Source organism: Terrapene carolina, unplaced genomic scaffold (genome assembly GCF_002925995.2).
Source record: "Terrapene carolina triunguis isolate 2854851 unplaced genomic scaffold, T_m_triunguis-2.0 Scaffold34029, whole genome shotgun sequence".
Classification (NCBI taxonomy): Eukaryota; Metazoa; Chordata; order Testudines; family Emydidae; genus Terrapene; species Terrapene triunguis.
The window spans coordinates 1,530,052-1,554,060 of NW_020698380.1; the positions used below are offsets into that span (position 1 = coordinate 1,530,052).

A 24,009-nucleotide genomic window follows, 5' to 3' on the forward strand; every position below is an offset into this window, starting at 1 on the left:
CTGGTACTGGTCACTCTCAGAGAGAGGAATGTGACCCAGCATATGAGACCAGAGGTCCACCTTTGTTCCTATTATTAATGTTAAATACATACATAACTAACAAAAGTATCTTTGATCCCAACAAAGGTCCCGTTTTAGAAAGACAGCCAGTGTAATCTTCTCATTACATCAGCTGTTCACATTCAATTCTCCAAATCACAAACAACAAACTGTATTTCAAACAGAAATAAACCAAGAGGAGGAAAGAATCAAAACAACTTGACTTACTTTTTGCATCCCATAAGATGTCTTGTTCTGGAGGCGCGGCAAACAGGATGTACAGTCGCATAGTGTCTATGCCATACTGCTCTACTAATTCCTCAGGATCTATCCCATTATGCTTGGATTTACTCATTTTTTCCCATGTAACCTGCAGCTTCTCTTTGGTTTTTATGTGAACTGGTTCAGTCCCTAAATATATAGAACATATACAATAATAACTAATTTGGTTCTACAAACATCTGGAGCAGCAGAACTTAATACTAGGTTATTTCTAATCCCTTCTCTGATAGCCTCATATAATTGAAAGAGAAAAAAACAATTATGAGAATAAGACAAAAAACTTTTTTACTTTCATATCTTTACTGAAGTACATTATAATGTTTCCATCACGCAGGGGAGAAAATGTCTTTCTTCCGTTTTATAAAGCTAAATCCAGTGCTCGTGGAAGCTAAATCTACTGCATTAGGATTTTTGCATTAGTGTAGCTATCTCAATGCAAACCTCCTGCGTAGATGTGCTGTACTGGTGTGTACTTGCACTGGAGCAAATTTACCTTGATTCCATCTTTGGATGTTTATAGACAGCAAGTTTGCAGGTTTCAGCTAGAGTAAATCACATCGGTGCAAGCACCGCTTTACAATGTATCCATCTACATGGGGAGTTTGCACTGGTGTATAGCTACACCAGTGCAGTTTTCCCTACTGCACACAGACTCTGCCTTTTATACAAGGTACAAGTATAGCACAGGCAGTAGCAAACGTATGTTTTCTTAAACTGCTCTGCAAGGATCGCATGTAAGCATTGGAGAGAAGTTCATTCTATGCCCATTCTATCTAGATCTTATCTGTTCAGATTGCCAACAATGGTGTTGACTGTGCTAATGGTTTTGTAATGTGGACATCAGTCTACTAGGAATGGAATTGAGACCACCAACTCCTTTCACATGGGCTAGTGAATGGCCTCCATAAGATACTCACTTTTAGTCATTTTTGGACATAGACTAGGCTTAAGTAAAAACAAATATAGCAGAAATATTGTGTTTGGTAATGGTTACAGGCAATTGGAGTAGTATTTTCTCTGTATGTGGATTCAGCATTAAGCATATGAGTCCAGAACACACACAAAAGTCAATCTCCGGTTTAATGATTACAAGAATTCACTCCTCACTGATGAATTTTCCATGCACTATGACTTGTACATCCTTTTTCACTGAACTAGCCCTTGACTTTTCTGGATGCACCTGTGCTGGTCATCCCATACGGTCTCTTACCAGTGAGATCAATTTCCTCTCTCTTCAGATATTGGCTTGTTGTTGTTAGTTTATGTGTCTGACTCTTGATAAGACCTTGAACCAAGAGTTTATAAAAAGGCTCCCTGAGGATGAAAGGAAAAGGAAACCCGTCTGTTGAAAATAGCTGTCAAAAGCACATTTTACAGTAAGCTTTAGAGGCTGAACTCAATTAGACAATTATTTAATGAAAGAAGAATGTCACACTGACAACTGAAATAGCTGTCACCTGCAAAAATCAAAGGATATTTTAAAGAGAAACTTTAATGGGGGAGAAAAATATTTATGAAAAAAGCAATCTGACCAGTCACTTTCTGCATCCGTCTTTCTGTCACTCAAATATTCATGTTTGAACAAATGCCTTTTCTTTTACAAACCTAGGTCTTCCTTCTGAGTGTTCCCACAGCACAGGAACACTGGAGTTGCAATAGTGGATCAGAGTCCAGTGTCCTATTTCTGGCAATCGCCAGCACCAGTCAACTCAGAGGAAGGTACAAGAATCCCACAGTAGGCAGATGTGGGATAAGGGTAAACTTAGAAATGTCTACACGTTAGTTACATAACCCCTACTATTAACGTTGGTTTTGACAACTACCTAATTTAACAGAGGAACACTTGGAGTGTCTTTATGAGCACCTTCCAAATGGTACTTCATAACCTACCTGACAAACTCAATTGCTTAATTGCCTACAATAAATTAAAGGCACTTAAAGATGCAAAAGCTGCAACTGGATCATAAGAACAAGAGAACATCTTAAAAAAGAAGTGATCCAATCCTAAAATAATTGTTTTCCAAGGTAATCATAAGATGAGAGTTCATAAATTGAGTCTTTGCTCCTTATTTCAGGAGAGCAAGCCCTCCCAGACCATTAATTAAAACAGTTAAAAAAATTACAAAAAGGTGAAAAATAAAACAATTAATTTTCTCCCCCAATACATATGCCTTTCTCTTGAATTTAAAATAGACATTTAAATAACTACCATATTTTACCAAATATGGGAACGTTAACTAAATAATCAGAGCATCAAAAACTGGGTAAATGTCCCAACTGGAGGTAATTTTTCAGGGAACGCTTGTCTTTTCATGACACAGCGTTAGTTCAGGTCAGATGCCATGTTGATAAAAGTTAAATGTAGGAATGTGCATTTCCAATTTCTGTTTACAGGGAGAGAGGCTCAAAGATGCAGTACAAAATACTTTACCATATACGGGGAAAAAGAAAAAAGGAAACATATTTGATTCAAGTGGGAGAGTACAGAAGGATGGAGACATGCCCAAAATCAGAAATGCTCAGCCTGTGAAAAGATCTGGGGGAGAAGGCAGTGCTTAGAAACAAATGCAAATCAGTACTGAATTTCTTCTGTCGCTCAAAAGGGTTTCACCCTAGGAACAATGTTGGGATGACTCCATCTGCTGGTTAAAGGAAATACAATTTAAAATTGCTATCAGGTAAAAATAGTTCCTTTGATTTTTTAAAAAAACATTTCCAAAGGATTTAGGCAGAATACTACATTATCAGGAACTATTTTATACATTTAGCCCCAATCCTAAGACTTATGCAAGTGCTTAACTCTCCACAATGAATAGTTACATTTAAATTAATGAGACTACTCACCGTGCATAAAGTTAAGCATGGTCAAATTAATGGCTCTACTCACAGTGCATAAAGTTAAACGTGTGTAATTCTCTGCAGGATGAGGGCCTAAGGCAAAATGTTACTACTAGTGCCCTGAGCCAGTAAATATTCACAAGACATATATGTACACAAACAACAAATGCAATACAGACTGTAAGAAACTGATCATTTAGCTAAACTTGACGAGGAAGAAAATTCAGGCTCAGAGAATGAAATGTAAAATATACCATTGAAAATAATATTGGTACCTCTGCTTCTTCTAGCTCTATAAAATTTCATTCATGCCTGTGGATGCCAGATGCAGTCTGAGACTGATGCTTGAATTATTTTTCATAAAAATCTAATAATACTTACTTGTGTTTGGTCATCTTTTGATCATAACAAAAATGGCTCAAGAATCTAGCATAGTATAAATGCATAACTGCATGCTCCTTTCCCCCAATGTACAAATCCACAGGCATCCAGTAGTCGGCCAAGGCTTTATTAAAAGGCCTAAAACACAAAGTAACAGAAAGCATACATTAAGTATAAAGCAAAAGGAAAAAACAGCTTTACTGGAACACCTCCAATAAGACTTGTCTGGAAATAGATGTTCACAGTGAGCTGCATGTGCATCTTAAACTACATTCTATTAATTTTGCTAATGACTTAATTCCTTATTTTTAAAAAGCAATGTTTGACATGGTTAAATTACAAAAATCTGTGTGAGAATTTTTAAAAGCTATAGAGAAAGATTCACTGGAATATAATTTACATATAATATCTTAGATGTATGACTATCAGTTCACATGTACCACCTAAAAACTAAAAAAATGCCATGAAAATATTTGCCCGATTTCTATGGAACTTTCATAACTGGGTTGTGGTTATCTGTTCTAGCCTTTTGTGGTTACAAATTGATATTTTGTGGGGGAAAATATATAAAATGTGTATATATGGCTATATATTATTCTCCAAAATATACAACAATAAACCAATTTTAAAAATATTGGAATGATTTCATTTATTTATTTAAAATGGAAGGTTTGTGTTGCCACCATTAGAGGGCAGCATGACATTTATTATAGTGTTTAAAAAGCATATTCGGAATATTCATTTGGGGCATCGTAAACAAACTTTAAAGATACTGTTTTGGTTTACACCACTTCAAGTAACTATGTCTCTTCAAGGCATGTTTTATAGCCCCACTCTTTAGCAAATGTATCTATTGGACTACCTCAGCTTGTATCAGAACTGTGATTTTATTTTGTTATACATTAGTTATGCTTCCTTAATTAGAGATGAGCCTGGAATAAAACCCTGGATCAGGACTTCACATGTCCATAATATAGAGGAAGGGATAGCTCAGTGGTTTGAGCATTGGCCTGCTAAACCCAGGGTTTGAGTTCAATCCTTGAGGGGGCCACTTAGGGATCTGGGGCAAAATCAGTACTTGGTCCTGCTAGTGAAGGCAGGGGGCTGGACTCGATGACCTTTCAGGGTCCCTTCCAGTTCTAGGAGATAGAATAGATTATGGAGATATACCTATCTATAACTAGTCACAAACCCAAATCTCAACACTGTTGTACATAAAGTTTCGAAATGCAGATCTGAGCTTTTCTTAAGTTCATTGTGTCCAGATTTGGTGTTTGGAGTTTGACCCATAAAAATAAGGGCTTGTCTATATGTTGTTTAACTAAGGCCTTATCTAAACTACAAATGTGTTGGGTGTACAGTTATATCAGCATAGCCCCCTGATGCAGCAGATGCCGACAGAAGGAGGTTTTCCGTTGGCATAGTAATATCACCTCCCGGAATGATATTAGCTCTGCTGACAGAAACACTCTACGGTTGGCACAGCTGCATCTACACTGAGGTTTTTGTCACATCATAGCTACATTGGCTAGGGTAGTATTTTTTCACACCTCTGACTGACACAGCTATGCTGATAAAACTTTGTATAGCATAGACCTGGCCTAAAGGTATGATTTTAACTGATTTAGTTAAACCTGTGCAAAATGCTATGTGGGCACTCTTATTTCAGTAGAAATCAAGCTTATTTCGATTTAATTCATGTCCATTAAGAACATGCTTAAGCTGAAGAGAAATGAGTGTGTCTACACAGGGGTTTGCACTGGTTTAACTAAACCAGTAAAAGTTCATGTGTAGTCAAGGTCTTAGTTTGAGCTATGAATCCTGTTCAGAATGTTGTTTTGGGTCCAGTTCTATTTAAAATATGTTATTTCTATAATTTAATTAATTTATTCCAAAGATGTTACTTAATGGTATATCAATACACACCCAGACTGTGCTCAGGGCACAAGCACCACCTGTAGCAGAAAGACAACTAGGACCAATAAATGGAATCCTCTCCATATCCCCCAAGTCTTTATAACCAAAACTCTTCATCAACTCCTTTTCCTCCCCCACCAAGAGAAGCAAGTGGATGTCTTAGTATCTCATGTCAGATAAAAAGCAGCTAACTAAAAACAAACATGTAAATAGTTTTAATGACTGAGTTTGTCTTAAAAAAAGACCCACTGACCAGGATCTTTTTTTTTTTTTTTTAAATAAAGTAGACAAGAATTTTCAACAAAAATCTCTCTCTCCCCCACCCCATGGAGGTCAGATTCTAAATCAGAAACCTTGGCATGTAAAACAAGGCAGATCCCAACAGCCGGGTTTGCCTATCATAGGATCATCACATACTACCATTCGCTGGACACACTGAAGCCATTCTATCAGACACTTTCCCTATATATCTGTGTGAAGACTTAGTAACCCAGACAGTGATACTTCTTATCTAATTTATGGCTAGCCTTTTGCCTACAGAGCGGCTCATAAAATATTCAAGAGACAGTAATCATAGGCTGGCTGTCCAGCAACTGCAGACAGCAATCTAATCTGGACAGTGTATAGAAAATACATTTTGGACTGTTGAGTCAGCCTTTGTTCAGCCTGCTTTAATGCTGGGTTTGACAGAACCTCCAGGGCACAATCAGCTTTGCTAGTACGATAGAAGATGGAGTAAGTAAACTGATAAATAACTTTGTCTATCTCTCACACTGCCCTATTTTACAGTCACTAATGCATAGCATATCTAGAGTTTCCTTTTGTAATACTGTATTTAACTGAAGTAGTAAGATGGCAATAGGCCACTATGATGATACTTTATTTTAGCTCTGGACCTAAATTAGCACGACTCTGGCTAGCATAGATTGGTGGTTTTCTTAATTTCGGTCTCTGGGGGAAATTGCTTGATTTCTCACTTCTTTCCTTCTCCGTCAGCTCTTGCCAGCTGGATGTGTTGCTATAAATCCCAGAAGAAGCCAGTTAGCTATATTCTTAGATAGTGGCAGAATGTAAGCACACCAGCAACAACAAAGAGAAAATTAAAGGCTTTGTCCACATTACAGAAGTTACACTGGCTGTTTCTGCCTTAGTTGACGGAAAAGCACCTGACGTCCACACACATAAGAGACTTGGTCTACTGCTGTAGAGGAAGTAATCAGCTTAAGGAGTAAAAGCTGTGGATCACCAGCTGAGTGTGTAGTCTCAGCCCTTTCATGTCCCATTAGGGGCTGATAGCCTTATTCCATAGTACAGAACAGTTCCCAAGGCTACTCTAACTTGAGTAGGGCCAGTCAGCATGCAGAGAATCAGGAACTCATAAGGGGGTTCCCAGACAAGCTCCCATCCTGCTGCACCCAGCAGACAGTAGAACTACCAGAGTATCTGGCTGCTTGTTTTTTCTTTTCTTTCTACTCCTGCTATGTAAAACAGGTCCAGGTTACATGAACACCCATATGACCATGGGCCTGCCTGCAAGCTGCCTGGATGCCTTACCTATCAGAGTTATGAGGATCAGTGTATCTCAGGTAATACCAAGATGAATCAACAAATGTATCCATGGTGTCTGTTTCCCTCTTTGCAGGTCCTTTGCACCTGGGGAATAGAAAAATTTTCAGCACTCCTAGATGAAAAAAAAAAATCACATGCTGATTTTTTTTCACATCTTGAAGATAATAAAACAAATGCTATGAAAGCCCAAGAGAAAGGAAAAAGTATTTTGCCATGAAATAGAAGGATAGAAAGATATTCAAAAACCAGTACATTCTTCTGGTACTATCAGATAAATCATTTATGACCACTTCCAGTAGAAAGAGTAGGGTAGGCTGCATTTCACTGGTTCTGGTTTTATAAAATGATCTGTTTTTCCTGATTAGTTGGGATTCCACTTATTCGCAGGAAAAACAAATTTAGTTTAATTCCAGTTTTCACTGGGAAGGATCAAATCTTTCCCAGTCATTGTAATATTTTAATTCATGATTACTGCTAGAACAAATCAATATTTGCTAGGTATTATATTGAAGGTACAGACTAAAACAGATTCAAAATGAGAAGTTAAAAGCTGGAATAGTTTTTCCTTCCCCCATGAATAGAAATAATTTGCTCATGGAAACAAACAGCAGGAGGAAACTTTTTTAAAACTAGGTTTGCATTTATTGCAACTACTCAGTATTTAAGTATGTATCTGCTAAAATAATGATAAATTTATAATACAAATGAAATTTTGCAACCTGCTGCAAACCTGTGTGCACTATATATAACACAAAGAATGTCAACTGGCTGTTTAACACCTACAAAATTGTAACTCTAATCTGTTACTGTGCTTGGAAGCTTCAGCTAGCACACCACGAGACTGCCTGCTTGATAGTGTAAACCTTAGAGAGCATATTAAACAAGCTCTTCAACAGCAACATTGGCTTCCTAGTCACTGCTGGGTGTGGTGAGTCTTTGGTCTATAAAGCCTTTATATGACTTGGGTCCTAACTACCTAAGACACCACCTCCCTCTCTGCGTATTTGCTACAGAATTTCCGGTCATCTGAGGCATGTGAGATGCATGTATTTAGTGGTAAGTATCAGAGGACTTATGTCTGAGTGTGATTAGTAGAAAGCCTTTCCTTTCCTTTCTCAGATGACTTAAACCAAGTCTGCTACCCTGAAATGCATGGTGCAAAGCAGGGGGTTGGACTGCTGTGGTGATGTCAGGTTAGCAGCCCAGAATTTTTACTTGATAACTGCTATCTCATGCTCCAGAATCTAAACTTCCATTAAAAAAAGTCTCTAGCCTTTACAACTGTGGAGTTAACCTTCAAAATGTGAACCAAATGTGAGTTAATACAGTCACATCTGCCTGAGTTTGCAAACAGTCTGAAATATTCATCTCAATAGGATGCTAATTCTGAAACCAATGATAATTCAGTGTCTTAACTGAGCAAAACAAATAAGACAGGAGAGAGGCAATTATATTAATATCTGCATAATTCACCCTGAATGGTGCCTCATTCTGGCAACATGAGTAGATGAGCTTGGGTTGCAGGCATAGCTTAGGGAAGTACCACCACTTATTTTCTCTACAGTCTGATCTATGTGCAAGGCCCATCTCTTTTAACAAGCTTTTACTTGTAGCTGGATAACTGCAGTGGAGGCATCTTGTTTCTAGTTGACTTTTTAGTTTAAAGAGTCAATTATATTAAATATTGTACACGTGCCCAGAGACTAGGATAATATGTTTATTACAAAATAAATAAATATTGTATTATACTATAACAGAATTGTCTCAGCCTATCAACTTCTGGGATACTTTACATAGCAGTTATGCAATTCCCTGCATCCTAGTTGGCTATGGCTCATTAACTAGGTAAATTCATGGACAGGTCACCCAATGGTTATTAGCCAAGATGGTCAGGGACACAACCCCATGCTCTGGGTGTCCCTAAACCTCTGGTGTCCAGAAGCTGGGACTGGATGACAAGAGATGGATCACTTGGTAAGTTACCCTGTTCTATTCATTCCTCTGAAGCATTTGGCTATCAGAAGACAGGATACTGGGCTAGATGGACCATTGGTCTGACACAGTTTGGCCTTCTTATGTTTTTAACATAGTGACAGCATGCAAGCCACTATACTCCGGCTACTGATAGCCTACAGCTAGCCATGCAGACGGCAGACATTTGCCTATTCACTGAATGATTTTTAACTACTGTGAAGTCATTATGCACATCATTCCACTCATGACTGGTTACAGCTTCAGAACTCCACATCTGTATGTCCACAACTACAGTCACCTCAGCTTCCCATCTCTATTCATCCTGTTAATCCACCTAATCCCAGCTATTAAATACTGCATGTAGATGGAGTATATAGTCTAGAGGAGATCAGAACTAGTGTTCCCTCTTCACAACAAAGGCATTTCAACATTTATATCAGTGGGAAGCCTGGAGTGCGAGCAACAAAGATTTCAGTAGGAGTCAAGGATTTCAGACTAGAAGACATTGCTGAGAGCATTACTTCAATATTACAATTCATTTAGTCAGACTGCCTTGAAATATCCGTACTCCTTAACAAGTTACTGTGCAGTGTTTAAAAAAGCCTACCTGAAACGACATTTTCTTTGCAGAAATATGCAGATGTATGTCTTTCCTTTACTTAAAATGTATATCATCATCAAGTCAAACACATTTCCAGTGAGCCACAGAACTGCCCTGTGTAAGCCACCTAATTACAAATGAGAATCACGCTAATACGCCAACCTTCCAAAGTAACAGCTTTACAGTTTCTGTGTTATGAAGAGTGAGAGCCTTAAGGTCACTTTATGTCCCTGGTTCTCCTGCATGGCAGCCTGACAATGCCCTGCTCGCTGGGTCAGCTCTGCTGACAGCAGGGTTTCACTATATGCCTGGAAAGGAAAGGGTTTCTATCAGGGATTCCTCGGGTTCTCTTCCCTCCACCTGCAGAAGGTGAGCACAAACTCCAGTGTACCCAACACTCAACCAGCTCTGGAGACATCTTGGTTTTCTCTAATGAATTTGTATCTTTCTAAATCTGAACTACATGCTTCTTCTTAAAGAGCTGGGAAACAAACTGTATGATCAAAATCTGAATCATACACCTATTAACTCCTTCAACCTGAATTATTTGCTGCCATGTAAAATGCACCAGGCATGTAAATCTTTATAAAAGATTCTACTGCAGTAGCACCATCTTATCTCTGTTGTTGGACTTATTAATTAATTGATCAATATGTTAGTTTCCTTAACAAAAGCAAATGAAACAACTCAATATACACTCCAATCTTTGCTTTAACTCTGCTGTTGAAAGAGAAAAAAAATCTTGCAATAGATGAAGTAAGCAGTACTATAAAGAACTGGAGAAAAAAACTATTTTATTTTTCTCATTTTCTTTCCTCTAACTTAAAAACACTGAGCTTTTCCTCCACTAGGTATTTATCAAGAAAAAGAGTTTGTATTAAGAAACAGTAAGAGGCCATATTATGGCAAGAAGAATTATAGCAAGTGGACAGTATATAATATTTGCTCACCTTGGACATGAACAGTTTATCCACTCTGGGACAGTTTCTAGAGGGGAGGCTCCCTTTCCTGTAAAGGTGGTTATATTGGGCAACTCCACAGGTAAGTCCTCATAAGGCACAGGGACTGTGCCACAGGTCTGGCAGTGGATTATGGGAATAGGTGTTCCCCAGTACCGCTGTCGAGATATTAACCAATCTCTTAACTTGTCACTTGTTAGGTTTCCACCTACTCCTTTATTTTTGACCTGCTGAGTTAGGGCTTTTAAAGCTTCCTCCCTAGTCATGCCTGTGAACTGATAAAAAGAAAGACAGACATTTGATATATGCTACTATTGACAATGCTGTAATAGCCCCATTATGTTGTTTTTCATATGCATAGTACACAAACCCAACATTCAAACTCTGATGGGACAGAGGTTCCAAGCATTTTTGAGGTTCCCCATTTTTTTTTTTCTGGTTCACACCCATCCATCTTCCAGGCTTCCACATGTCAATCACCAACCTTCTGGTCACCCTTGAAAGCCTATCAAGGTCACTCCCTTGATGGGCTGAATGGGTCATTGCTGAGGAAGGGCCTGTTCAGCACTCCTGGCCTCTGTTGGCCAGATATCTGCAGTTAAGGTGGATTCTCCTTACTGCAAGGCATCCAGTATATTAGTACTCCAAGGCAGACATTGCAAGAGTATGGTTGGCAAATCAGACCTTCCCTCACATATTCATTCTGGGTGGTTTTATACTTCACTTCTTCATATATTTTAAACATTCAATATCCCTCCCAAGTTAGACAGACACAAAACCTGTCTCCTATTCAACAACAATCCCCCCTTCCTCAGATTAATATGTGCAGACTCTCAAGAACTCTTCAGTGTTAGTTTAGGGTTACATCCTTACACAGCCATGAAGCTATCAAATGGCCTGTAATAATATTTCCAGTGAATACAACCAAGGGGACTAATATATTAACATTTAACCTGAAAGAAGAACAAATGTGTAAATGAAGAACAGGAAAAAACATCATGCCATTTTCATGATGGAATTTATTATTCCTTCTCTATTGTAAAATTTAGACTATTATAGCATTTTTCTTCTTTCGGGTATGTTAAATTTTGAAGACTAAGCCTTGAAAACAAAATATTTGGCATTTTCCAGGAAGTGGGTTTTAGTATGCACTATCACTGTACTTTAGAAAGAAACGCAGTACAAGTGCACCAACCTCTCCAGAGTTGACGAGGGTCTCCAAACCATCTGGTAGTGTTTCGATGACTTCAGAGAAAGAGAGACCCAGATTCTGAGCAACAGCAGCATCTTCTGGATTAGTACTAGGAATTCCTAGCCATGGAAGGGGAAAAAAGTCAGTTCCATAATTGGCTAGCATGGCTGCTCCTCATCATTTTTTTTAGGAAAATATTTTCATCTATTGGCACTTACTTACTTCTTTCCAACGGCTTTAAAAAGATATTGGCAAGTAAAATTTTGCCAAAATTTCACAAAATTGATAAAAACAAGCTTGTGAAATTTCAGTGACCGTTCTAAACAAAACATTCTCTTATAGTGTTTACAACCCAAAAATCATTATTACTGTGCTAGCTCAGGAAAACCTGAAAATGATTGGGTCTGAAATTGACTAAAAATAAAACTGAAATTGACTAATCTGTTTTCATTTACCAAATTGAGAGAAATGCAAAAGCTAATCGAGTAGCATAAATACATAGTAAGTTGTTTTAAAATAACTGAAGGTGTTATTAAAAACAAAGGTTAGGTTTTTTAAAAAAGAAAATGACTTAACTTAACAATGTCCTTCAACACTGCTGCCCCTTCTTTTTAAAATCTCATCCTTTGCTATCAGAAAGTCATCTCCAGTAATTCCAATTCAAAGTTATGTCAACCTTCCATTCAGAATAAAGCTAGAGAAAGCATTTCTTACTGCTGCCAGAATAAGCCATTCTGTCAGAATATTTAAGGCCACCGATGACACCTTTTCCCACTGTGCCTTATTACCTGGGACATTCACACATTTTGAATGCAAGTCTCTTCTAACCCACATAGAATTCTTTTTATTGCTGCAACTTACCAATATCAAAAAGTGATGTATTATTTTAAAATAACCCTTGTTCACAATGTTACCACCTGACAGCTGCAATCTGTTCAGCAGCTGTTGTGTTTCACCTACAAGGACTGCATTCTGGTCGTTAGCTAAGAAATCCCCATTTTTATTATACGTATTTATATTAAAATATTAATTATATGTTGTTTGACATACTATATAACATGGTGATGTATATCCTTCTACGTTAGTTTGTTTTCATTTTGTGGGGGTCAATTGTTCTATTTTTTAAATAAGTCTGCATTACTAGGTTGGCCTCCATCAGCCAGAACAGCAGATATATTGACCAACCCAAATGTCAGGTTAGCTTTTTTCCTTCCTATTCTTGGAAACAACTGTTGATATTACAGATCTAGAGGCTCTCAAAAAATGATCTAAAAAAACCAACCACCTTAGAATTATCGCAATACAAACTTGAATTCAAAAATAACATACACCCTTACTCAGCCACGGAACTGCCCATTATGTTAAATATTTCAACTGTCTCGATATATGGAAATACATAAGCAGATAACTAATGCAAAACAAAAGAACAAACAAAAAAGAAACCAAAATGTGGAATCACTATGAAACTCCACAGCAGAAGCTCCCTATTGCCATTCTTAAACTCCTATTAAAGCATGGTATATCGGTATCTTACTAAGTCAACGAACCCCCTGCAATCCACCACAGGTGGTTTTACCATATGCTGCACAAATAGAGGAAAGCAGCTCCCACATTTTAGTCTATTTTTCTTTAGAGAAGATGATGATGCCACTGTCCTATATCAAAACTCAACAGTTGGCATCCAGCATTTCTTGGGAAGATCTGGGAGGTATCCAGCATACATAAGACCAAAGTACATGCCAGTGAACAAAATAAAGGCTTGTCATGAAAAGTAATATTAGGGAAACTCAATTATTTGGCCTCTCCTATTCCAGAAATTGTTTTGATATTCTTTGCCTCCCAAAAATACAATGGTGTATTAGTTATTTACTCCTTGGAGATTAAAGTGGAAGTACGTGACAAAAATGTTGAACGGAACTGTATTATATCAAATCATCACTAGGAGTCAATAAAGAATATGGCACATGGAAGTCATATTAATACTGATGGTATATCACACCCAAACTAATAAAGATGCAGTAAAATATCCTATCAATACTCATACAATATTTTAAAATTATTTTTTAATTGAATTTAGTTCTTATCAAAAGTTCCAGATTAACAGCCTGGAGCTTGACTTTCTTTATCTAAAGAAAATTTCAAGATAACCTATTCATTCAAAAATGAATATTTGAAGCAATTTGTGTGTACAAAGCTACTCAATACATACACAAACAAGTATGTGCTAAAATTCTGAACGTGCAAATTTGGAGACTCTTGAAAATCTGGATTCCTCCTAATAAAACAGCCAAGTTTGTTTAACATCTTGAAGAAGATGAATACCTTTAAAAAGTTACAAGGCTTTGTAACCCTGGCTGGCTTTGCAAAGGCTGAGAGGGGGACACCGAAAAGGAAGGCATTGATTGACTGAGTGAGAAAGACAGGGAAAACACAGAAGAAAGACAATACATGGAATCTTTAAGATTTTAAAAAACACTTTTTTGGACTAAGCCGAGTTAGGTTGTTGGTTTTTTTTTTTTTTAATCTCTAAAAGAAATTGAAAAGATCCAAAACACACTTTGTTTTGTTCCCTTCTGTCTTCCCTCCTCAATGCCTCAATGTCCTCCCCCACACTTGTTCATATGCATCTTCCTAACATGTATTAAGCTTTTACAGCTCTTTAAGACTATCTAAAAAAAAAATTTGTGAAGGAAAATAAGACAAATAAGATGAAGGTAGAAACAACCTAAAAAAATCTCTCACTTTAACAGTTCACATCACTCACCTACATTTTACTGATTCTAAACGGGGCATAATAATACAGTCTATTATATGATTGGGCTAACGAGTTCCAACCCATGCTGTGAAACTCATAATATCACAGCTAGTAGGCTAGTCACATCACTTGATTTATTCAATCCATTTTTTCTAATAACTGTTAATAAAGAATTTCTAAGAAAATTCAGCAGCTTATGAGAACATAATGAACTTAAAAACTGATTAAACAAGAACCCACCAAGAGGAACTCTGTATTTTATTATTGATTTTTTGTTCAATCAGACCTCTGAAGTGGCCCCTGTTTTCCAGAAAGCTGCACATTTGGGCTAATATTCCACATTTGCCACCCAGCCTGGTCCTGCCCTGTAGGGTAGCATACATAGGCTAATACTCCCCAGGACGTAAAACCAGCAAGGTGCAAAGAAAGAAGCAGAAGAGAGTCTAGAAGAAGTAGCAAGGCAAGACAGGGCTGAGAGCCCTGGGGATGGTACATTCAGGTTCCCAGCTTTGAGATCATTGACCATGATCAAACACAATTATTGTACATTCTGTATTATTTTATTGATATCAAAACAAATACAACTAGATAAACCCAAATTTGGATTGATAGTTTGATACATTTATTGAAGTAAGGCAATTTTTAAGTTACCTTGTTTGGGGAGTTCTATTGTGTGTAGGCAAAGCAAAACTACACTGCTATGAGTTTGATCTTTGGCAAATATTTTTTACGTCAAGCATTGATGCTGTTCTGTTTTGGTATGTGTGAGAAAGAGACACACTCATATTCACATGTCTTGTATTATAATTCTTAAGAGAAAATGTGGAGGTCTTCAACCTTGGGGGTCTCACTACAGTCAGCTTTTAATTTTATTAATTTTTTATAATATTTTTCTCTTTCATTACAATATATTACCCTGTCTCTTTGTATTCAGACCTGTAACAAATTCTGCATAGCTACCTTTCCTTTCCTTTTCCCTTAATTAAGAAGAATATTGCCTCTAAAGGCCCTAAGACAGCCATTATCTTCAAAGGTTTACAGCAGCAGTTCCGGTGCTCCAAAATGGTAACTGAAAAACTTCAATGTTGCTCTTGTATTTTAAATGTCACTTACCTATTTTAGTATCAACATAGTTCTCAAAAGCTGATTTTGCAGAGATGACTATAGGAACCTCCTGTTTGGTAAGTAAGTTCATTGCTGTCACTGACGTAAGACAGTCTGCAAATACATGTAAAGATCACAATAATTAAAATATGACACCAACAGTGCTAAGAATCTCACTTATTAATATGAAAATTTCTGTGCTTTGCATCCTAATTTCTTATGAGGTAACCCACTGAATCAAAGTACTTTCTTTGTTTAAAGGGAGAGACTCAATTTAGAATCTAGTCAATTTCAAAATATGAATTTAAAGCTGTTAAAAGCTTCTGTAAGTCCCACTGCCAAATTTTGTGATTTAAAAAGCTGTTTTTCTGTTCCCTGATGGCATGTGAAAGATCCCCACAAATAAGAGAAACTAACTCACTATATAGTAGAAACCGAGGAACAGACAATGTGCAAAGAACTGATAAATGTACAAAGTAAACCAAGTGAACCATTATTGTTCTCCAATTTCTTTCAGGGTTACTCATTTTAGAAATTACTTGAAACAACAGCTGGTACTACAATTTCAGACCAAAGCATTATTTTGGCTGACAATGCCCCTTTAAAATAGTAAATTCTAGGGCTGTCAATTAATCGCAGTTAACTCATGCTATTAACTCAAAAAAAAATCGCAATTAATTGCACTTATAACAATAGAATACCAATTGAAATTTATTAAATATTTTTGAATGTTTTTCTACATTTTCAATATTGATTTCAATTACAACACAGAATACAAAGTGCACAGTGTTCACTTTATATTATTATTTTTGATAATGGGGGAGATGGATAGCTCAGTGGTTTGAGCATTGGCCTGCTCAAAGGTGACAAGCTTCCAGGTGGATTTCGTGGCTGATGCAGAAATGTCATACACAGAGTGCCTCTTGACACAGGGCTGACAAGCGTGCTCTCCCTTGCCTGTTGATGTAGACCATCGAGGCTGTGTTGTCCATCAGGACTCATACCACCTTGCCCAACAGGTGGGGCAGGAAGACTCTGCACACCAGCCAGACTGCTTGGAGCTCTTTGATGTTTATGTGCAACTTCGCCTCCTCCGGGGACCACATCCCCATGTCTGGAGGTCGCCGAGATGCACACCCCAGCCCAGGTCCAAGGCATCCAACACCAACTCGATGGAGTGAAGGGGGTTGTCGAACGGAACCCCCTCCAGGACTGTCCTGAGGTCAGTCCACCATCACAGCGAGGTAAGTAACGCCTGAGGAAGGGTAACAATCTTTTCCAGGGGGGTCTCGGAACTGGAAATAGATCATTCCCAGCCATTGTTGCAGGGGCTGCATCCTGAACCTGGCATGGCAGACCACGTAAGTGCACACTGCCATGTGACCCAGCAGGCACAGACAGACCCTGGTTGTAGTCAGAGGGAACGCAGAGACTTTCACAATGAGGTTCACCAACACGTGGAACCTTTCCAGCGGCAGGAATGCTCTGGAGCAGGTCGAGTCGAGGACTGCTCCGATGAACTCTATCCTTTGCACCGGCACTAATGTTGACTTTTTGTCGTTTACCAGTAGGCCCAGGGATCGGCACGTGGCTTGAAGCACTGCGACATCCCTTTGACTTCAATGGGGCCAGGATGTTCCTCTATGTATAGATATACACAAATATATAAGTAAATGGCACGAGTGCATAGCTATACTATAGTAGAGGTGTGTGGCACTCTACCTCAAAATAGCACCCTGGAACCCACATATTGACCACTGTGATATGATTAGGATATGTTTTGTACACAGTATGCCTTGTGAGGTATCATTTAAAAAGTCTCAATCCGCTGAACATTACTATCCTATTGGATTGTATGTACTATCATTGTACGTGAAGTGATGAAGTATTGCTATGTGTTTGTTACTGAAATATGGGGTAAGTAGAAAAAGCCCACAATTAGCTTTTCAGTGACAACAAAGAACAACTGACATGACAGATTTACATCAGGACCAGCCAGACATGTGTTGATGACCCATCAATAAGAATCCACTGTCCCAGAGACTCCTCAGAGAGGGAATGTACCGAATGGGGGTTACCTAGCCCCCCACGTCACAAAGGCCGGTGCATGTACACTTTCCTTTGACAAAGTGGTGAACTAATTGATGAGCTTGCACTGTTCAAGAGGAGGTCTTGAGCTGTGTAAAACGGTACATTTCTGGGGTGCAAGTCTGGGGAAATTGGCTGGGGCCTCTCTCTGTATAATTCATGAGTGGCTTACAGAGCATTCATGCAACTTAGCTTGGTGTGTCCCTGTATGTTGTTGACTGAGTGAGCACAGCACCTGGAGGGGTTTTGCTGCTTGTCACTAGCACATTGTAAGAGAGACAGCCCAGGGAGGAGAATTAATGGGATACAGCGGTCCCACAGTCCAGATTGTACCCCAAGGGTGTGTCACAAGGTGTGTAACTGTTTCCATTTTAAAGGTTCTTTTCAATTGCTTATAACTTTCTCAAACTTTCATCATTCTGGCTGAAATTTTCTAGATTTGGTCTCACAGGAGGGTGAATTCCTATAGGCAACTTGAAGCAACAATGGTTCAACTATTTTTGTGTAGGAAATGTGTAAAAAATACACTTTTGCCATTATCAAAAATAACACGTGATCTTTACTGCACATCTTTTGCGCTCCAGTCGTCTGGCATAGGAATATAAAAGTCGGCAAGGATGTAATCCCTAGGACGCAGCTGTACCTTTCTCTGGGCCAATGAAAATCTGTTTTGATTTAGCTGAGTTATAAGAGCTTAACATGCATTTCTCACAGGAATAGTGGTTTTTAATCATACAACAGAATCCCTCTGATATGCCAGCTCCAGTTTCTCCTGGCTCCCATGGAAGAGGCTTGGGATAACCAATACCTTCCGGCCCCAGTTTCTTCTGATTCCATATGAAAAATTTCAAGGTTGTAAAAATGAACCATTCAAGTCAGGAAGTACTTAACTCTGCTCCCTGCGCATTTACATTATGGCACTGTCTTTAATTACATGTTCACTTTTTTTTTCCTGTAGGATTATTTCCTCATTCCCTGCAGAAGTTGGAGAGTATGAAGTTAATGAGGCAGTGGGCCACACATTGAGCAGCAAAGATAAAAATAATTCTTGAACAGCTGCCTCATTCTCTGAGCCATGTATTCTGTCACTGAATGAGGTGGAAAAAGTAGTATTCATTTATGATATTAAAGGCACTGAGCAAGATTCTCTGGTCAGCTCTGTCCCTGTGCACAGTGCTGCAAAGGGGATGGAATCAGGCTCATCTTTCCTGTTAGGGATATCCCCCATGTGGGCAAGTCTCCAACAGCTGTAAACCTGGCATAGCCAGTTCCTATATCACCCTCCCTACAGCTCTCAGTGCAGCGAGCATGTCACAGGTGGGGAAGAGTAGCTGAAATGCACTGTGCTCCAACTACCCACAGCAGGCAGATGGCCCCTTAGGGACTATTGTGAGCTGTGGCAATTTAGAGTAGCCCTAAATCTATGCCCAGGCCAGACATTGGGAAGAGAGTCAGGGAGATACAACTGGTTCTCTGATGGTTTCCCTTATCTGTTCCACTGAGCGTGAGAGAAGCAAAGCAGAGGATTTGACCTTATATTATAAACACATGTGCACAAGGTAGTTAATATTTTTTCAACTTAATAAAAATACAAGTATTAGCAGAATGAAGTAGAACTAAAATATGTATATTTTGTACTTAATCTGCTTTAAGGCATCCTGTTACTCTTATCGTTGTGAGTTTCCAAATGTAACAAAATAACAGGCCATACCTCTACTTAGCCCAGGTGAGTGCGGTGTCTCTTAGGAAGTCAGTTACAACTCTCTTACCCTGGAGGACAGTCTGTGCCAGCTCCAGAATAAGTCAAGGCCAGCCATGGGGCTGCTCTAACTTACACCATTGGGACATTATGCCAGCTGAGGATCAATGTGACAAAGCATATCTTAGCCATGCTCCCTTCACATTCCCATCTTTTCCCACATGCCCCCTACACCCCAGGGATGGGGTAGGGCAGAATGGGGAGGTATTTGTGGCTGACTCTGCCAGCTTTATGCCAATGAGGAGGCAACACTCCACCAGGACAATTTTCCACTGGGCAACTACAACCAGAATCTGGACCTTTCTACCATTCATGGTAGAAAGGGCCCAGAACAGAAACAGGAATCTGGCCCACTACTTTCATGCAACCAATTGACTTCTTTAAAGGTTTATCAACCATTATAATACTAAGACTGACATTCCAGCTATTGTCATCCCACCATCCTTGAAGTCAGGATGAGGTAAAGTGATACTACTTGACGTGTACAAAGAATCAAAAGGAATTGTTCCTCCTCAACAGGAATTTTCATGCTCATGCTTCCCTTTTTTTTTTTTTTTTTAAACTTTAGTCTCTAAAACTATCACAATTCCAGAATAAAATAAAAATAAAAACTCACCTTTGCCTGGGATGAACTCACTCTGCAACACTTCCTTCAGACTACTATTTCCATGCAGTAGTCTATGATCAGGTAAAACATATAAGTGGGAAGCTCCATAAATGGCTTCAGGTGTATAGGTATAGGCAGCTAGCTTCTCTCCTGTTTCTTTGCCATTAACCTGATAAAGAGCAGAAAGTATTCCAGAGCAGTTTTATTGCTAATTTTCTCCATTAAAATGCCATTTTTTATATTTCGTTCTGCTGTGACAATTGGTCTATAACTTTTGCCTGCTTAAGAATATACCATGGAAAGTAGGTCAAATTGTTTTCAATAAAGAATGTTATAAACAGGTGCAAGAGAAACAGACAGATGGACTAAATTAGTCCAAACAGAAAGTCACACATATTGATATAATCCAAGGACTGTTCAAATTATGTTTGTTAAAAGCATATGACATGGAGCTGGAAGTTAGTGCACCAAAACTGCTGCATCAGATATTAGGCCTAATGGTGTGCAAAATGATGTGGGATTGGGCTATTCCATCAATCACTCCTTGCTAAAAGAAACAGACTTTGGGGGGAAAGAAAATAGAGAAAGAACTGACAATATGAAATAACAGAAATGGTGGCTACTGAAGCAAACTTCACCTTCATGGCTTCCATCCCCACAATCTCTTGGGACCCTGGGGCCTTTATTACCCTAATCCTGAGATGTCCTGACCAGACTGGGATAGAGAAAGCGACCCAGATAACATCGCCACCTCTACTGGCTCCAGCTGATTCCCAACCACCACTTGGGATGAAAGGGATTGGACTTTAACAGTAGCAGCAGCAGAAGCAACAACTCCAGCCCATCACAACTAACTTCTCTTTTACCCAAAAGGATAGTTATTAACACCACCTAAGACATTGTCAAACAAGGGGTTTTTTTTTCCTTCTAAAAACTCTCTCTAGCTAAAGGGAATAAGGGATATTGTTAAAATGAAAGCCTTACATAATACTTCAGATTTCAAATGCTTTAGCTATTTTTCCTTCTTTTCTGTATCTTTAATAAAAGGTTACAAGGATTTTTAATGGTTGCTGTGGTACTAAGCTGGCAGAGGTCTCTGTACCAAACCCAGGACCTTGTTTAACACTGTTTATTGTTGGACAGGGACTGGGGTTATGTTAACACCTTTGGCCTATATAGTCTATCTAACTTAATACAATACCACATCTTCCTTCCTATTCACATTAAAGGCCCAATTAATCCATCAGATACACAAGGATAACTCCCAATATCACAGGCAGAAGCTAACTCTCCAGAGCTCAAATCCTGACTCAGACACCATCTCTCTCTGTGGCTCTGGAAAAGAGAATCTTCTTGCCTCTGTTTCCCCATCTATAAAATAGGGATAATCATACTTAAGAACCTCTTTGGGTATTTAGCCTTATCCAATGCTACACAAGTCAATGGGAGCTTTCCATTCACTACAACAAGCACTGTATCAGACCCATTGTGAGAATATCACAGTTAATGTTTGCAAATCACTTTGATGTATTATAAGTAAATGACTAATGACTTTATGCACAGTAAGCATTATTCAGGGACTGCTGTATTCTGTGGCTACAGAATTTACCATGAAAATCTATCCCTTGCCACAGATTTGTGATCCAGAATCTAAACTTTCATTTAAAAAAAATTATGGCTATGGCCCTAGTGGTAGTGAAAATAATCTTGTTTTTCTGAGTTTGCAGGCATCCTGCGACAATAGTTCTGACAGAAATTGCCCCATTATTCATCTAAATGAGGTGCTGAATCTGAAATCTAAACAGAATTTTAAACTGTTTCCATCTCCAGCCTCCCCACTGACATTTCTACAATGAAGTTAAATGCTGCAGATTTTTGTACTTACAACACATAATGAAAACTGGAAAAGATGGCACAATATGAAATAAATTAAATGTAATATATGACTAACACTATGGACACTGTACACTGATATTTATTTTCATATTTTATTAATTAAAAATCTATTTTTTAAATTTAAATTAAGCTACTGCAGAATTCCTACAGAATTTTGGTCCCGTTAAATGCTTTAGCACATGGAGCCCTCAGAGGAGATTTTCAAGTGCACATCGAGGCATACATTTACAGAAGCCTCTAACTAAGGTGGCCGGTTTTTCAGATGTGCAGAGCCCCTTTAAGGTATTTCAATTTGGGATCCCAGAAATTAAAACACCTAAAGTCATTAGTCATTTATGAAATGATAGGCCAAAGCAATTAGGCACCTAACTCTCACTGAAAGTGATTGGGAGTTAGGTGCCTAACACCATTGGTACCTTTGAAAATCTCTTACTTGATTGTCATCCAGAGTCATTCACTTTTGCATCTTTCCAAAAGGATGCCAAATATTCTCTTTGTTCTGTGGACAGAGCACAGGGCAAAGTGTACCTGTACTTTTCTTAAGTTCTCCTTATCTACCTACCTCTTTTATCCAGCACTTTTCTTTAGGTTCCTCAGTGTCTAGTTTTCTAGTTTGCATGAAACGTACTACTTACAATAAATAGTACTATCAATATAAAGAGGCTCAATTTAGCATAGATTTCCCAAGAGGGGAGTTCTTCCATTGCCAGTGGAGGAAAAGAAAAAAACAAACAAATCTCTTACCCCTGTTGCTCTACACTGATATCTATGGGTTTGAGAGGTATATGTGTGCCTCCTCAACAACCCCTGTTGCTTTAAAAAGTTTCTGTGGTCATGCATGTTGGCAAGACTCAATGTTAGGAAGGAAAACAAATATTGAGCAGAGAAAGCTTCTGTACCCAAAGCATTTAACCAAAAATAGTTTTAAAGACTCAACTGCTAAAGAAAAGCCAGTAGTATTTTGTCCTACTAAGAATTAATAATAGTTTCATGTGATTTTTGTCCCAAGAGCTAATAACCACAGTAGCAAAAATACTTATACTTGATGCAGCTGGCTTTTCTTGGGAATGGTTGGAGATGAAAGAACTACTAAGTTAGATCTGTATAACTTCTCAGCACTCGTCAGTGGACTTTGTGGACCCTAGGACACACAGACAGAACTGAACAGCTACAGGGTTCCAAACTGCTGAACTCACACAACAAATTTTGGTGGAGGATTTCAGTTTCTTGCTTTTTATACTAATGAGAAGCTACTAAAATTTTACTACTTTTCTCCCATGAATAAATTCCAGTACAATGAAGAACTGGAGCTTTTAAATGTGACTCATGAAGCTGATATGATCATTACGAGAACACTCAGAAACACAGCTCAACATACCTGTCCTCTTTGTTTTATCTTAACCCTACATATCTGTTTTTTACTCCGTCCAGTGATTAAATGTAGTCTCATGACATTAGCTTCCCACTAAACCTGATATATTTAAGTAATCTCGCATCTTAATTTGCTTTGGGTTAGAATAGTGAATTTTGATCAGCCACAGATTTGGGTTATTAAGTAAAAGTTCACTTACAAAAATACTAAGGTCTGCCACAATTTTTCTGCAGGAAATCTTCAATGAGCTTTGACTGTTATAGTGCAGTAAGAATAAAAATAATGCAAAGTGTTACATTTAATAAACATATATATATATATATATATTTGTAAAACAATATGTAATAGTATCCTTAACTTTCGAAAGTCTTCTAGATATTAAGAGAAATCCTATTATGCATTTCAGTCATTTTGCATAATCCACACAAAGAAAGGGATGGTCACATTTCTGACTCACCTTTAACACGAAGTCAAGATAACATCCAACACAATCACCTATCCAGTTTGCTTGCATTTCCTTTATACCATACCACTCAGGGAGATCAGACAAAGAATCAAGCATGGCCTGGCACAATATAAACGAGGTGTTAGCAACTCTAGCATATATATAAAACCACATACATTAACACTTTCAAATTTAGTTATATAAAGGGGCACAGCAGTAGAGCTGCAGGAG

The 24,009-nt window shown here is 38.3% G+C and overlaps 1 protein-coding gene across 1 annotated transcript in view; it reads right to left on the bottom strand.

Annotated features, from left to right (window-relative positions):
- The window catches only part of LOC112117865 (probable leucine--tRNA ligase, mitochondrial), a 118,349-nt gene that overhangs the window by 27,509 nt on the left and 66,831 nt on the right, over positions 1-24,009 (bottom strand). Inside the window, exons 8-16 of the mRNA XM_024215964.2 lie at positions 23,791-23,898; positions 20,075-20,234; positions 15,621-15,725; positions 11,756-11,871; positions 10,552-10,835; positions 7,012-7,110; positions 3,541-3,678; positions 1,532-1,635; positions 268-450 (exon numbers count right to left, since the gene is read on the bottom strand). Of these exons, the coding sequence (XP_024071732.2) occupies positions 268-450; positions 1,532-1,635; positions 3,541-3,678; positions 7,012-7,110; positions 10,552-10,835; positions 11,756-11,871; positions 15,621-15,725; positions 20,075-20,234; positions 23,791-23,898 (1,297 nt within the window). The remainder of the gene's footprint in view (positions 1-267; positions 451-1,531; positions 1,636-3,540; positions 3,679-7,011; positions 7,111-10,551; positions 10,836-11,755; positions 11,872-15,620; positions 15,726-20,074; positions 20,235-23,790; positions 23,899-24,009) is intronic.